General features: G+C 35.8%; 1 protein-coding gene across 1 annotated transcript; it reads left to right on the top strand.

Moving 5' to 3' along the window:
* Positions 1-2,837: 2,837 nt before the first annotated feature.
* On the top strand, positions 2,838-9,412 carry LOC131981414 (uncharacterized). Its single transcript, XM_059345687.1, has 5 exons — positions 2,838-2,886; positions 4,362-4,619; positions 4,705-4,807; positions 5,612-5,625; positions 8,356-9,412. The coding sequence occupies exons 1-5, from the start codon at positions 2,838-2,840 to the stop codon at positions 8,568-8,570; spliced, it is 639 nt and encodes a 212-aa protein (XP_059201670.1). The 3' UTR covers positions 8,571-9,412.
* Positions 9,413-14,449: the final 5,037 nt, after the last annotated feature.

The raw sequence follows: 14,449 nt of genomic DNA, 5'->3' as shown, positions 1-14,449 counted from the left end.
GGGGAAAGAAGTCAGAGCCGCAAACTCTACAGTTGATCATTCAAGGTAAATAGCTATTTTGCCTACTGGGTAATTTATTTTGTATTAATTAACATGTTTCATATTCTTCTGGTAAACTACATGTATCTCATATTCTACATATCTCTGTATCTGTGTCTGGCCTGTTGTGTGTTAGAAACTGTATACAATGAAAAAGATTGTGTTGATATGAAAAGTCATCCGAGTGTGTCTCCTTCAGCTCCTGTGTCCTCTGTCCAGCTGGACTCTGAGTGTCTGTCCCAGGGAGAGATGAGGGTGTCCTGCTCCTCTGAGGGAGGGGACAGTCCTCAGTACAGCTGGACTCTGGATGGACGCACACTGACAGACGCTGAGCTCCTCCCAGGAAATACTGAGACTAAGAGCATCACTCTGAAACAACACGTCTCAGGACAACTGGTCTGCTCAGTCAGGAACGACGTCAGTAGAGTCTCAGAAGAAGAGAAGATATCTAACTGTGGTGAGGGACAACAGGACAGCAGTTTGATGTTTATGACTCTGAGGATTAACTGTTCATCAGTCACTGATCTGTGTCTTTCTCACAGGCTTCATATTCATTAACTGCACCTCATGCAACGGGATGAATATATCACAGTGGGTGTTTGCAGCCAATAATACTCCCTGTGTTGAGACAACAACACCCATGATTACAGAAACTTCTGGTAAGTGTCCATAAAACTCTCAACTCACAGCACACACACATCCACCTGTTGCTCCCTGCAGCAGAGATGACTCCTGGTACTGAGGGGAGAGAAAACTAACTCCTGTCACAGCTCTAACCTGAGTCCTGACATGTGATTTTTGTGTCTCTTCATCCACACAGATCACTCCCTGCTCATATGTGGTGTGCGATCAGCTGTGGTGATTCTTATATTAATCGGGATCACCGTCTATTACGCTTGGAAGAAAAAGAAAAACAAGATGGCCGAAGGCTCTGCCGTCCGTCGAAGGATGTTGGATCAAGAGAACTCTGTTGTGATGGTTGAAGTGGGAAGTTCCTCATATGAGAACTTTAACGTTGTGAACACAATGTCTTAATGAAGTCTGACTCTTTTCACATGGTCACTTAACTAGTTTTTGACTTGGTGAAAGTGGGGCGGGTCCTTTACACTGAATTAATTCTAGAGAAATGACTCTTGTTGTGAAGTGTTCAGGGCAGCGCTGCCTTAGGAAGCTGATAAAGCACCGGAGGCCCACAGCTCCACAGCAGTTTATCATAAAGCAACATGTGATATTGTGAATAAAGCTTATCTTATCATATCCATAGTGCAACTTATTTTGATGCTATTTAGAAATTAATGTACTGTACATTTTTAAGATTGTTGGTGAATAGTGAAAACAATTTATCTATAAATGTGGTTTCATTTTTAATTTAAGAGTTCATCGTTCTTTTAACGGTTGAAAACATTCTTCCACTTTTTCATGTCAATCAGATCTCTTAAAACTCACTGCATTATCTAAAAATGAATCACCACAAAGCTAGAAACAGATCTTTAAATTAGAAGAGAAAAGTGTTTTTTTTTTTTGTTTTACAAGTGTGTTTATTGGAATTTTTTAAAATGTATTTTTACATTAGAAGAGAAAAGTTGATGTTTTGGAGATAAGTAGTTTTCACTTCTGTATAGGTACTTGACTTATTAGTGATTTATACTTTAGAAACTGTAATTTTACATTTAAGGCATGTTTTAATATTGTCTATTAGAGTCCAAAGTAATCTTACATCACAAAAAGTACAGGCTTATTCATACATATGGTTAAAGTGTTTGTCTTTTAATAGTGAATTATGTAAATAATTGTTTTTTTAAGTAATAATTTCAAATATGCTTGTTTTGCTTCCATGTATACAAAAATCAATAATGTAAACTCTCTCAAAACTTAATAAAATAATTCAATAGTAAGAGTTGTATTTCAGTTTCTTTTTTTTAGTCATTCATTCAGTGTCACTTGTCATCAGTCAGTGTAGGTGAGTCAGTCTTTTGTTGACAGGTTGATTACAGACTGACCTTTAATGATGCAGAGAGAGAAATCAAACTGTCAGACTGCTCATCACTATCAGTCAGTGTGAGGTTTCCCTCTACTGGTTCACAGAGGCCTTACTGTTGTTTATGGATTATTCTGTATTCTGTAAAACTTTTTTGACAACATGAAGCTAGAAATAATCATCAATAAAAAAACCTTATTATTGATGTTTTACAATATTCAAAATGACATGATGAAAGCTCATAGGCATTTTCCCTACACTGGTTAGTTCTTCTGTACACATATTTTACTTTAGTTTAGAATATAGTTTTATATATATATATATATATATATATATATATATATATATATATATATATATATATATATATATATATATATATATATATATATATATATATATATATTCTATCTGAAGTCTTTTCTGTCCTGTCAGAATGTGTGTAAATTGTTATTATGTGCTCAACATGCTCTTATAATAAAGACCAGCTGTGTTCTACGGGGCAGTTTGAGATGATGCTTGATTAAATGTAACTTGTTCTTCATTTAATGAGAAGAAATATGAAAAGATAAAAAGAAGTCGTCTTGTGGGAGGCTTAAAGGAAGTGACACTGATAACACTTCCTTTCCTCCTCTCTGATGTAAAAATATAAAGACAGTAACACTTTGGTCAGCTCAACATTTGCACAGATTCTCCTCTGAGGCTGACCGCTGACACATTTCAGGCCGGTCAGTGTTTGAGGTGCAGGTTTGCTCTTGAGTTAAGTAGAAAAGTCTGGGAGCTGCTGACTGGATCAGCTGAAGCTGAACACTGAGGAGACATGGAGGCTGTGATCGGACTGATGGTGATGATACTCGGAGTCTCTCATGGTGAGCTCTTTAAAGTTTAATCAAACAGTTTGTTCTCATCTTCACTGATGTGCAGGACCAAACTCGTACAAGAATCACTGCACATTAATAAATTGAACATAACAAAATAGATTTTATCAGCTTGATCTACAATTGTTTGCCATTTGATGTTGAAACAATCTGAAAGTTTCCTCTGGTGTAATTTCTTACTAACATAAAAAAGTTAGTTCAAGATTCATGATGTTAGATTGTTATTATTCTCACTTCATAACTGTACATAAGAAGTAGAATTACAATAATAATGTCAGTCACAATGTGTTCAATAAGTTAAGGTTCTGTAAGAGCAGTGAGTTTTGTGCATGAGTCATTAAGTGAAATGTTTTCCTGTCACACATCTATTTATCTCTTTATGACACGAGAACATTTCCTCTCTGCATCAAAAGAAGCACAGAGTTACAGTTCACACAGACAATTTTCAGCCATTTTAATGAAACGAATTACACCTAAGTAAACATACATTTTTTCTATATTAGGGAGAAAACTTTTTTTTCCTGAAGGTTGCCTTAAAGTTTGAGATCATCATGTGATTGTAATGTTACATCAAATCTAAATATTTTAGATGTCTGTTTGTTATTTGATACACATTTAAAAAAAAACAATTCATAAAATATAATGTGTTCTTTAGAAATTTGGGAAACATCACTAAACTGTAAAACTGAAGTTCTGTTGTTTTGAGCAACGTTTGTCCTCAGTAACACGAGTTTGTTACGACCGGCTCAGCTTAACTTCTCTAAAACACAAAACAGGAACAAAATACAAAACATTTCATAAACCTAAAAAACCCCTTTATTTGTTACAGATCAGAATGTCCATATGTGTAGAGGTTGGACATGGATATTAATTTTGTAGACTTTAAAAAAAAGTTGTGATATTTTGACATTTCAACTTTTTTTTGTTTTCATTTAACTTTGTTATTTCCAGGTGTGGAAACCTCCTGTGATGGCAGACAGGATGGAGCTCAGTGTTATGGAGCTTTGGGAGGAACTTTGGTCCTCCAGCTGATGGACAGCGCCTCAGAAATACATAGATACCAATGGTTGAAGGATGGATCAGACATACTTGATGGAAGAAAGACTTCCATTATTACTAATAGAATAGCAATCAGGTCCTTATTTACTGTCAGTAATGGAACATTTAGGATCAACAACCTGAGCAGGAATGATGGAGGTGAATATAAACTTAAAATATTTAATTCAAGGGGAAGGTTGTCAGAGCAGCGGACTCTACAGTTGATCATTCAAGGTAAATAACTATTCTATCTACTTGGTAATTTATTATTATGAAATTAACAAATATTTCATATTCTTCTGGTAAACTACATGTTTCTCATATACTACATATCTCTGTATCTGTGTCTGGCCTGTTGTGTGTTAGAAACTGTAACAATGAAAAAGATTGTGTTGATATGAAAAGTCATCTGAGTGTGTCTCCTTCAGCTCCTGTGTCCTCTGTCCGGCTGGACCCTGAGTGTCTGTCCCAGGGAGAGATGAGGGTGTCCTGCTCCTCTGAGGGAGGGGACAGTCCTCAGTACAGCTGGACTCTGGATGGACGCACACTGAGAGACGCTGAGCTCCTCTCAGGAAATACTGAGACTAAGAGCATCACTCTGAAACAACACGTCTCAGGACAACTGGTCTGCTCAGTCAGGAACGACGTCAGTAGAGTCTCAGAAGAAGAGAAGATATCTAACTGTGGTGAGGGACAACAGGACAGCAGTTTGATGTTTATGACTCTGAGGATTAACTGTTCATCAGTCACTGATCTGTGTCTTTCTCACAGGCTTCATATTCATTAACTGCACCTCAGACAATGAGACGCATTCACAGTGGGTGTTTGCAGCCAATAATACTCTCTGTGTTGAGACAACAACAACAACTCCCACGACTACAGGAACTTCTGGTAAGTGTCCATAAAACTCTCAACTCACAACATACACACACATTTACATGAAACAGTAAGTTAATTTCTATTCTCACTCTATTACTGTACATAAAATGTATGATTCAAGTTTAAAGCTAATGCTGAATAATAATGTCAGTCACGATGTGTTCAATAAGTTCAGGTTCTGTAAGAGCAGGGAAGTTTGTGCATGAGTGAAATGTTTTGCAGTCACACGTCTATTTATGTCTTTATGACAAGAGAACATTTTCCTGTCTGTATTAAGAGAAGCACACAGTTACAGTTCACCCAGAATATTTTCTGTTTTTCAGAAAACTAATGAATGAAATTATATTAGGATCATTCTTTCTTGTTTTGCTAATTAAAATTCACTCAACTTTTTGTTTTATAAATCCAGTGAAATTTAATTCTCGCTAACATTTTTCCTGAAAGTTGCCTTAAGGTTTGAAAAAATATATATTTTATTACCAACATTTCATTTCAGATTACCCTTTAATGAAGCATCAAGATACAATCATATGATTGCATTATCACTTCAAATAATTTAGATGGCCTGTTTGTTATTTGATACACAATTTTAAAAACATCATAAAATAAATAACTGAGAGTAGGAGCAGTTTTTGTCATAAAGTATAGACATGGCCATACATTTTCATGAATTGAAAACACCAACAAAATTGTGATTTTTTAAACTTTTACATTTAACTTTTTTGTTTCCAGGTGTGGGAACCACCTGTGATGGCAGACAGGATGGAAACCAGCGTATTGAGACAACAACTCCTACCACAACGACAGAAACTGGTAAGTGTCCATAAAACTCTCAACTCACAGCACACACACATCCACCTGTTGCTCCCTGCAGCAGAGATGACTCCTGGTACTGAGGGGAGAGAAAACTAACTCCTGTCACAGCTCTAACCTGAGTCCTGACATGTGATTTTTGTGTCTCTTCATCCACACAGATCACTCCCTGCTCATATGTGGTGTGCGTGTCTTTATGGCACGAGAACATTTTCCTGTCTGCATCAAAAGAAGCACACAGTTACAGTTCACACAGACAATTTTCAGCCATTTTAATGAAACGAATCACACCTAAGTAAACATACATTTTTTCTTTTACAAATCCAGTGAATCTTAATTTATTAGAGAGAAACTTATTTTTTTCCTGAAAGTTGCCTTATACTTTGAGATCATAATGTGATTGTAATGTTACATAAAGTATAAATATTTTAGATGTCTGTTCAGTATTTGATACACATTTTAAAAAAACAATTCATAAAATATAATGTGTTCTTTAGAAATTTGGGAAACATCACTAAACAGTAAAACTGAAGTTCTGTTGTTTTGAGCAAAGTTTGTCCTCAGTAACATGAGTTTGTTACGACCGGCTCAGCCTAACTTCTCTAAAACACAAAACAGGAACAAAATTCAAAATATTTCATAAACCTTAAAATGGCTGTATTTGTTACAGATGAGAATGTTCATATGTGTAGAGGTTGGACATGGATATTAATTTTGTAGACTTAAAAAAAAAGTTGTGATATTTTGACATTTCAACTTTTTTTGTTTTCATTTAACTTTGTTATTTCCAGGTGTGGAAACCTCCTGTGATGGCAGACAGGATGGAGCTCAGTGTTATGGAGCTTTGGGAGGAACTTTGGTCCTCCAGCTGATGGACAGCGCCTCAGAAATACATAGATACCAATGGTTAAAGGATGGATCAATGATACTCAATGGAAGAAAGACTTTCATTATTACTAATACAATATCAATCAGGTCCTCATTTACTGTCAGTAATGGAACATTTAGGATCAACAACCTGAGCAGGAATGATGGAGGTGAATATAAATTTGAAATATTTAATTCAAGGGGAAAGTTGTCAGAGCAGCGGACTCTACAGTTGATCATTCAAGGTAAATAACTATTTTATCTACTGAGAAATGTATTATTGTGAAATTAACAAATAATTCATATTCTTCTGGTAAACTACATGTATCTCATATTCTACATATCTCTGTATCTGTGTCTGGCCTGTTGTGTGTTAGAAACTGTATAAAATGAAAAAGATTGTGTTGATATGAAAAGTCATCTGAGTGTGTCTCCTTCAGCTCCTGTGTCCTCTGTCCGGCTGGACTCTGAGTGTCTGTCCCAGGGAGAGATGAGGGTGTCCTGCTCCTCTGAGGGAGGGGACAGTCCTCAGTACAGCTGGACTCTGGATGGACGCACACTGACAGACGCTGAGCTCCTCCCAGGAAATACTGAGACTAAGAGCATCACTCTGAAACAACACGTCTCAGGACAACTGGTCTGCTCAGTCAGCAACGACGTCAGTAGAGTCTCAGAAGAAGAGAAGATATCTAACTGTGGTGAGGGACAACAGGACAGCAGTTTGATGTTTATGACTCTGAGGATTAACTGTTCATCAGTCTCTGATCTGTGTCTTTCTCACAGGCTTCATATTCATTAACTGCACCTCAGACAATGAGATGCATTCAGAGTGGGTGTTTGCAGCCAATAATACTCTCTGTGTTGAGACAACAACTCCCATGATTACAGGAACTTCTGGTAAGTGCCCATAAAACTCTCAACTCACAACATACACACACATTTACATGCAACAGTAAGTTAATTTCTATTCTCACTCCATTACTGTACATAAAAAGTATGATTCAAGTTTAAAGCTAATGCTGAATAATAATGTCAGTCAGAATGTGTTCAATAAGATAAGGTTCTGTAAGAGCAGGGAAGTTTGTGCATGAGTGAAATGTTTTGCATTCACACGTCTATTTATGTCTTTATGGCAAGAGAACATTTTCCTGTCTGTATTAAGAGAAGCACACAGTTACAGTTCACCCAGAATATTTTCTGTTTTTCAAAAACCTAATGAATTAAATTATATTAGGATCATTCTTTCTTGTTTTGCTAATTAAAATTCACTCAACTTTTTGTTTTATAAATCCAGTGAAATTTAATTCTCGCTAACATTTTTCCTGAAAGTTGCCTTAAGGTTTGAAAAAATATGTATTTTATTACCAACATTTCATTTCAGATTGCTTACCCTTTAATGAAGCATCAAGATACAATCATATGATTGCATTGTTACTTCAAATAATTTAGATGGCCTGTTTGTTAATTGATACACAATTATAAAAACATCATAAAATAAATAACAGTCTTTTTCATATTCTTAAAGTATGGACATGGCCATACATTTTCTAGAATTGAAAACACCAACAAATTGTGATATAATGATTTTTTAAACTTTTACATTTAACTTTTTTGTTTCCAGGTGTGGGATCCACCTGTGATGGCAGACAGGATGGAAAACAGAGTATTGAGACAACAACTCCTACCACAACGACAGAAACTGGTAAGTGTCCATAAAACTCTCAACTCACAGCACACACACATCCACCTGTTGCTCCCTGCAGCAGAGATGACTCCTGGTACTGAGGGGAGAGAAAACTAACTCCTGTCACAGCTCTAACCTGAGTCCTGACATGTGATTTTTGTGTCTCTTCATCCACACAGATCACTCCCTGCTCATATGTGGTGTGCGATCAGCTGTGGTGATTCTTATATTAATCGGGATCACCGTCTATTACGCTTGGAGGAAAAAGAAAAACAAGATGGCCGAAGCCTCTGCTGTCCGTCGAAGGATGTTAGATCAAGAGAACTCTGTTGTGATGGTTGAAGTGGGAAGTTCCTCATATGAGAACTTTAACGTTGTGAACACAACGTCTTAATGAAGTCTGACGCCTTTCACATGGTCACTTCACTAGTTTTTGACTTGGTGAAAGTGGGGCGGGTCCTTTACACTGAATTAATTCTAGAGAAATGACTCTTGTTGTGAAGTGTTCAGGGCAGCGCTGCCTTAGGAAGCTGATAAAGCACCGGAGGCCCACAGCTCCACAGCAGTTTATCATAAAGCAACATGTGATATTGTGAATGTGAATGTGATAATATTCATAGTGCAACTTATTTTGATGCTATTTAGAAATGAATGTACTGTACATTTTTAAGAGTGTTGGTGAATAGTGAAAACAATTTATCTCCAAATGTGGTTTCATTTTTAATTTAGGAGTTCATCGTTCTTTTAACGGTTGAAAACATTCTTCCACTTTTTCATGTCAATCAGATCTCTTAAAACTCACTGCATTATCTAAAAATGAATCACCACAACGCTAGAAACAGATATTTTAATTAGAAGAGAAAAGTGTTTTTTGTTGTTGTTGTTAAACAATTGTGTTTATTGGATATTTTTTTTTTTTTTTTTTTTTTACATTAGAAGAGAAAAGTTGATGTTTTGGAGATAAGTAGTTTTCACTTCTGTATAGGTACTTGACTTATTAGTGATTTATATTTTAAAAACTGTAATTTTGCATTTAAAGCATGTTTTAATATTGTGTATTACAGTCCAAAGTAATTTTACGTCACAAAAAGTACAGGCTTATTCATACATATGGTTAAAGTGTTTATCTTTTAATAGTGAATTATGTAAATAATTGTTTTTTTAAAGTAATAATTTCAAATATGTTTGTTTTGCTTCCATGTATTAAAAAATCAATAATGTAAACTCTCTCAAAACTTAATAAAATAATTCAATAGTAAGAGTTTTATTTCAGTTTCTTTTTTTTAGTCATTCATTCAGTGTCACTTGTCATCAGTCAGTGTAGGTGAGTCAGTCTTTTGTTGACAGGTTGATTACAGACTGACCTTTAATGATGCAGAGAGAGAAATCAAACTGTCAGACTGCTCATCACTATCAGTCAGTGTGAGGTTTCCCTCTACTGGTTCACAGAGGCCTTACTGTTGTTTATGGATTATTCTGTATTCTGTTAAACTTTTTTGACAACATGGAGCTAGAAATAATCATCAATAAAAATAAGAAAACCTTATTGTTTTCCAATATTTAAAATCACATGATAAAAACTCATAGGCATGTTCCCTACACTGGTTAGTTCTTCTTTACACACATTTTACTTTAGTTTAGAATATATATTTATAGATATATTCAATCTGAAGACTTTTCTGTCCTGTCAGAATGTGTGTAAATTGTTATTTTGTGCTCAACATGCTCTTATAATAAAGACCGGCTGTGTTCTACGGGGCAGTTTGAGATGATGCTTGATTAAATGTAACTTGTTCTTCATTTAGAGAGAAGAAATATGAAAAGATAAAAAGAAGTCGTCTTGTGGGGAGGCTTAAAGGAAGTGACACTTATAACACTTCCTTTTCTCCTCTCTGATGTAAAAATATAAAGACAGTAACACTTTGGTCAGCTCAACATTTGCACAGATTCTCCTCTGAGGCTGATCGCTGACACATTTCAGGCCGGTCAGTGTTTGAGGTGCAGGTTTGCTCTTGAGTAAAGTAGAAAAGTCTGGGAGCTGCTGACTGGATCAGCTGAAGCTGAACACTGAGGAGACATGGAGGCTGTGATCGGACTGATGGTGATGATACTCGGAGTCTCTCATGGTGAGCTCTTTAAAGTTTAATCAAACAGTTTGTTCTCATCTTCACTGAAGTGCAGGACCAAACTCGTACAAGAATCACTGCACATTAATAAATTGAACATAATAAAATAGATTTTTTTCAGCTTGATCTACAATTGTTTGCCATTTGATGTTGAAACAATCTGAAAGTTTCCTCTGGTGTAATTTCTTATTAACATACACAAGTTAGTTCAAGATTCATGATGTTAGATTGTTATTATTCTCACTTCATAACTGTACATAAGAACTAGAATTACAATAATAATGTCAGTCACAATGTGTTCAATAAGTTAAGGTTCTGTAAGAGCAGTGAGTTTTGTGCATGAGTCATTAAGTGAAATGTTTTGCATTCACACATCTATTTATCTCTTTATGACACGAGAACATTTTCCTGTCTGCATTAAGAGAACCACACAGTTACAGTTAAAACAGGACATTTTCAGCCATTTTAATTAAAACGAATCACACCTAAGTAAACATAATTTTTTTCTATTATAAATCCAGTGAATATTCATTTATTAGGGAGAAACTTTTTTTTTTTTCCTGAAAGTTGCCTTATACTTTGAGATCATAATGTGATCATAATGTTACATCAAATATAAATATTTTAGATGTCTGTTCATTATTTTATACACATTTTAAAAAAACAATTCATAAAATATAATGTGTTATTTAGAAATTTGTGAAACATCACTAAACAGTAAAACTGAAGTTCTGTTGTTTTGAGCAACGTTTGTCCTCAGTAACATGAGTTTGTTACGACCGGCTCAGCTTAACTTCTCTAAAACACAAAACAGGAACAAAATACAAAACATTTCACAAATCCTAAAACCCCTTTATTTGTTACAGATCAGAATGTTCATATGTGTAGAGGTTGGACATGGATATTAATTTTGTAGACTTAAAAAAAAAGTTGTGATATTTTGACATTTCAACTTTTTTTGTTTTCATTTAACTTTGTTATTTCCAGGTGTGGAAACCTCCTGTGATGGCAGACAGGATGGAGCTCAGTGTTATGGAGCTTTGGGAGGAACTTTGGTCCTCCAGCTGATGGACAGCGCCTCAGAAATACATAGATACCAATGGTTTAAGAATAGATCAATGATACTCAGTGGGAGAAGGACTGTGATTACTATTAATACAATATCAATCAGGTCCTCATTTACTGTCAGTAATGGAACATTTAGGATCAACAACCTGAGCAGGAATGATGGAGGTGAATATAAACTTGAAATATTTAATTCAAGGGGAAGGTTGTCAGAGCAGCGGACTCTACAGTTGATCATTCAAGGTAAATAACTATTTTTAACTAAGGAATTTATTTTGTATTAATTAACATGTTTCATATTCTTCTGGTAAACTACATGTTTCTCATATTCTACATATCTCTGTATCTGTGTCTGGCCTGTTGTGTGTTAGAAACTGTAACAATGAAAAAGATTGTGTTGATATGAAAAGTCATCTGAGTGTGTCTCCTTCAGCTCCTGTGTCCTCTGTCCGGCTGGACTCTGAGTGTCTGTCCCAGGGAGAGATGAGGGTGTCCTGCTCCTCTGAGGGAGGGGACAGTCCTCAGTACAGCTGGACTCTGGATGGACGCACACTGACAGACGCTGAGCTCCTCCCAGGAAATACTGAGACTAAGAGCATCACTCTGAAACAACACGTCTCAGGACAACTGGTCTGCTCAGTCAGGAACGACGTCAGTAGAGTCTCAGAAGAAGAGAAGATATCTAACTGTGGTGAGGGACAACAGGACAGCAGTTTGATGTTTATGACTCTGAGGATTAACTGTTCATCAGTCACTGATCTGTGTCTTTCTCACAGGCTTCATATTCATTAACTGCACCTCAGACAATGAGACGCATTCACAGTGGGTGTTTGCAGCCAATAATAATCTCTGTGTTGAGACAACAACAACAACTCCCACGACTAAAGAAGCTGTGGGTAAGTGTCCATAAAACTCTCAACTCACAGCACACACACATCCACCTGTTGCTCCCTGCAGCAGAGATGACTCCTGGTACTGAGGGGAGAGAAAACGAACTCCTGTCACAGCTCTAACCTGAGTCCTGACATGTGATTTTTGTGTCTCTTCATCCACACAGATCACTCCCTGCTCATATGTGGTGTGCGATCAGCTGTGGTGATTCTTATATTAATCGGGATCACCGTCTATTACGCTTGGAAGAAAAAGAAAAACAAGATGGCCGAAGGCTCTGCCGTCCGTCGAAGGATGTTGGATCAAGAGAACTCTGTTGTGATGGTTGAAGTGGGAAGTTCCTCATATGAGAACTTTAACGTTGTGAACACAATTTCTTAATGAAGTCTGACTCTTTTCACATGGTCACTTCACTAGTTTTTGACTTGGTGAAAGTGGGGCGGGTCCTTTACACTGAATTAATTCTAGAGAAATGACTCTTGTTGTGAAGTGTTCAGGGCAGCGCTGCCTTAGGAAGCTGATAAAGCACCGGAGGCCCACAGCTCCACAGCAGTTTATCATAAAGCAACGTGTGATATTGTGAATAAAGTTTATCTTATCATATTCATAGTGCAACTTATTTTGATGCTATTTAGAAATTAATGCACTGTACATTTTTAAGATTGTTGGTGAATAGTGAAAACAATTTATCTCCAAATGTGGTTTCATTTTTAATTTAGGAGTTCATCGTTCTTTTAACGGTTGAAAACATTCTTCCACTTTTTCATGTCAATCAGATCTCTTAAAACTCACTGCATTATCTAAAAATGAATCACCATAAAGCTAGAAACAGATCTTTAAATTAGAAGAGAAAAGTGTTTTTTTTTTTGTTTTACAAGTGTGTTTATTGGAATTTTTTTAAATGTATTTTTACATTAGAAGAGAAAAGTTGATGTTTTGGAGATAAGTAGTTTTCACTTCTGTATAGGTACTTGACTTATTAGTGATTTATACTTTAGAAACTGTAATTTTACATTTAAGGCATGTTTTAATATTGTCTATTAGAGTCCAAAGTAATCTTACATCACAAAAAGTACAGGCTTATTCATACATATGGTTAAAGTGTTTGTCTTTTAATAGTGAATTATGTAAATAATTGTTTTTTTAAGTAATAATTTCAAATATGCTTGTTTTGCTTCCATGTATACAAAAATCAATAATGTAAACTCTCTCAAAACTTAATAAAATAATTCAATAGTAAGAGTTTTATTTCAGTTTCTTTTTTTTAGTCATTCATTCAGTGTCACTTGTCATCAGTCAGTGTAGGTGAGTCAGTCTTTTGTTGACAGGTTGATTACAGACTGACCTTTAATGATGCAGAGAGAGAAATCAAACTGTCAGACTGCTCATCACTATCAGTCAGTGTGAGGTTTCCCTCTACTGGTTCACAGAGGCCTTACTGTTGTTTATGGATTATTCTGTATTCTGTAAAACTTTTTTGACAACATGAAGCTAGAAATAATCATCAATAAAAAAACCTTATTATTGATGTTTTGCAATATTCAAAATGACATGATGAAAGCTCATAGGCATTTTTCCTACACTGGTTAGTTCTTCTGTACACATATTTTACTTTAGTTTAGAATATACTTTTATATATATATATATATATATATATATATATATATATATATATTCTATCTGAAGTCTTTTCTGTCCTGTCAGAATGTGTGTAAATTGTTATTATGTGCTCAACATGCTCTTATAATAAAGACCGGCTGTGTTCTACGGGGCAGTTTGAGATGATGCTTGATTAAATGTAACTTGTTCTTCATTTAGAGAGAAGAAATATGAAAAGATAAAAAGAAGTTGTCTTGTGGGAGGCTTAAAGGAAGTGACACTTATAACACTTCCTTTTCTCCTCTCTGATGTAAAAATATAAAGACAGTAACACTTTGATCAGCTCAACATTTGCACAGATTCTCCTCTGAGGCTGACCGCTGACACATTTCAGGCCGGTCAGTGTTTGAGGTGCAGGTTTGCTCTCGAGTAAAGTAGAAAAGTCTGGGAGCTGCTGACTGGATCAGCTGAAGCTGAACACTGAGGAGACATGGAGGCTGTGATCGGACTGATGGTGATGATACTCGGAGTCTCTCATGGTGAGCTCTTTAAAGTTTAATCAAACAGTTTGTTCTCATCTTCACTGATGTGC

The sequence above is a fragment of the Centropristis striata genome, chromosome 12, assembly GCF_030273125.1.
Source record: "Centropristis striata isolate RG_2023a ecotype Rhode Island chromosome 12, C.striata_1.0, whole genome shotgun sequence".
Lineage (NCBI taxonomy): Eukaryota > Metazoa > Chordata > Actinopteri > Perciformes > Serranidae > Centropristis > Centropristis striata.
This window is presented reverse-complemented; position numbering and strand designations above follow the sequence as displayed.

Bases quoted from the DNA above. Each gene is read 5' to 3' on its own strand.
- LOC131981414 (XM_059345687.1), top strand. From the start codon at position 2,838: ATGGAGGCTGTGATCGGACTGATGGTGATGATACTCGGAGTCTCTCAT. The intron at 2,887-4,361 runs GTGAGCTCTTTA...TGTCTCCTTCAG, and splicing joins GATACTCGGAGTCTCTCATG to CTCCTGTGTCCTCTGTCCGG. The intron at 4,620-4,704 runs GTGAGGGACAAC...TCTTTCTCACAG, and splicing joins AGAGAAGATATCTAACTGTG to GCTTCATATTCATTAACTGC.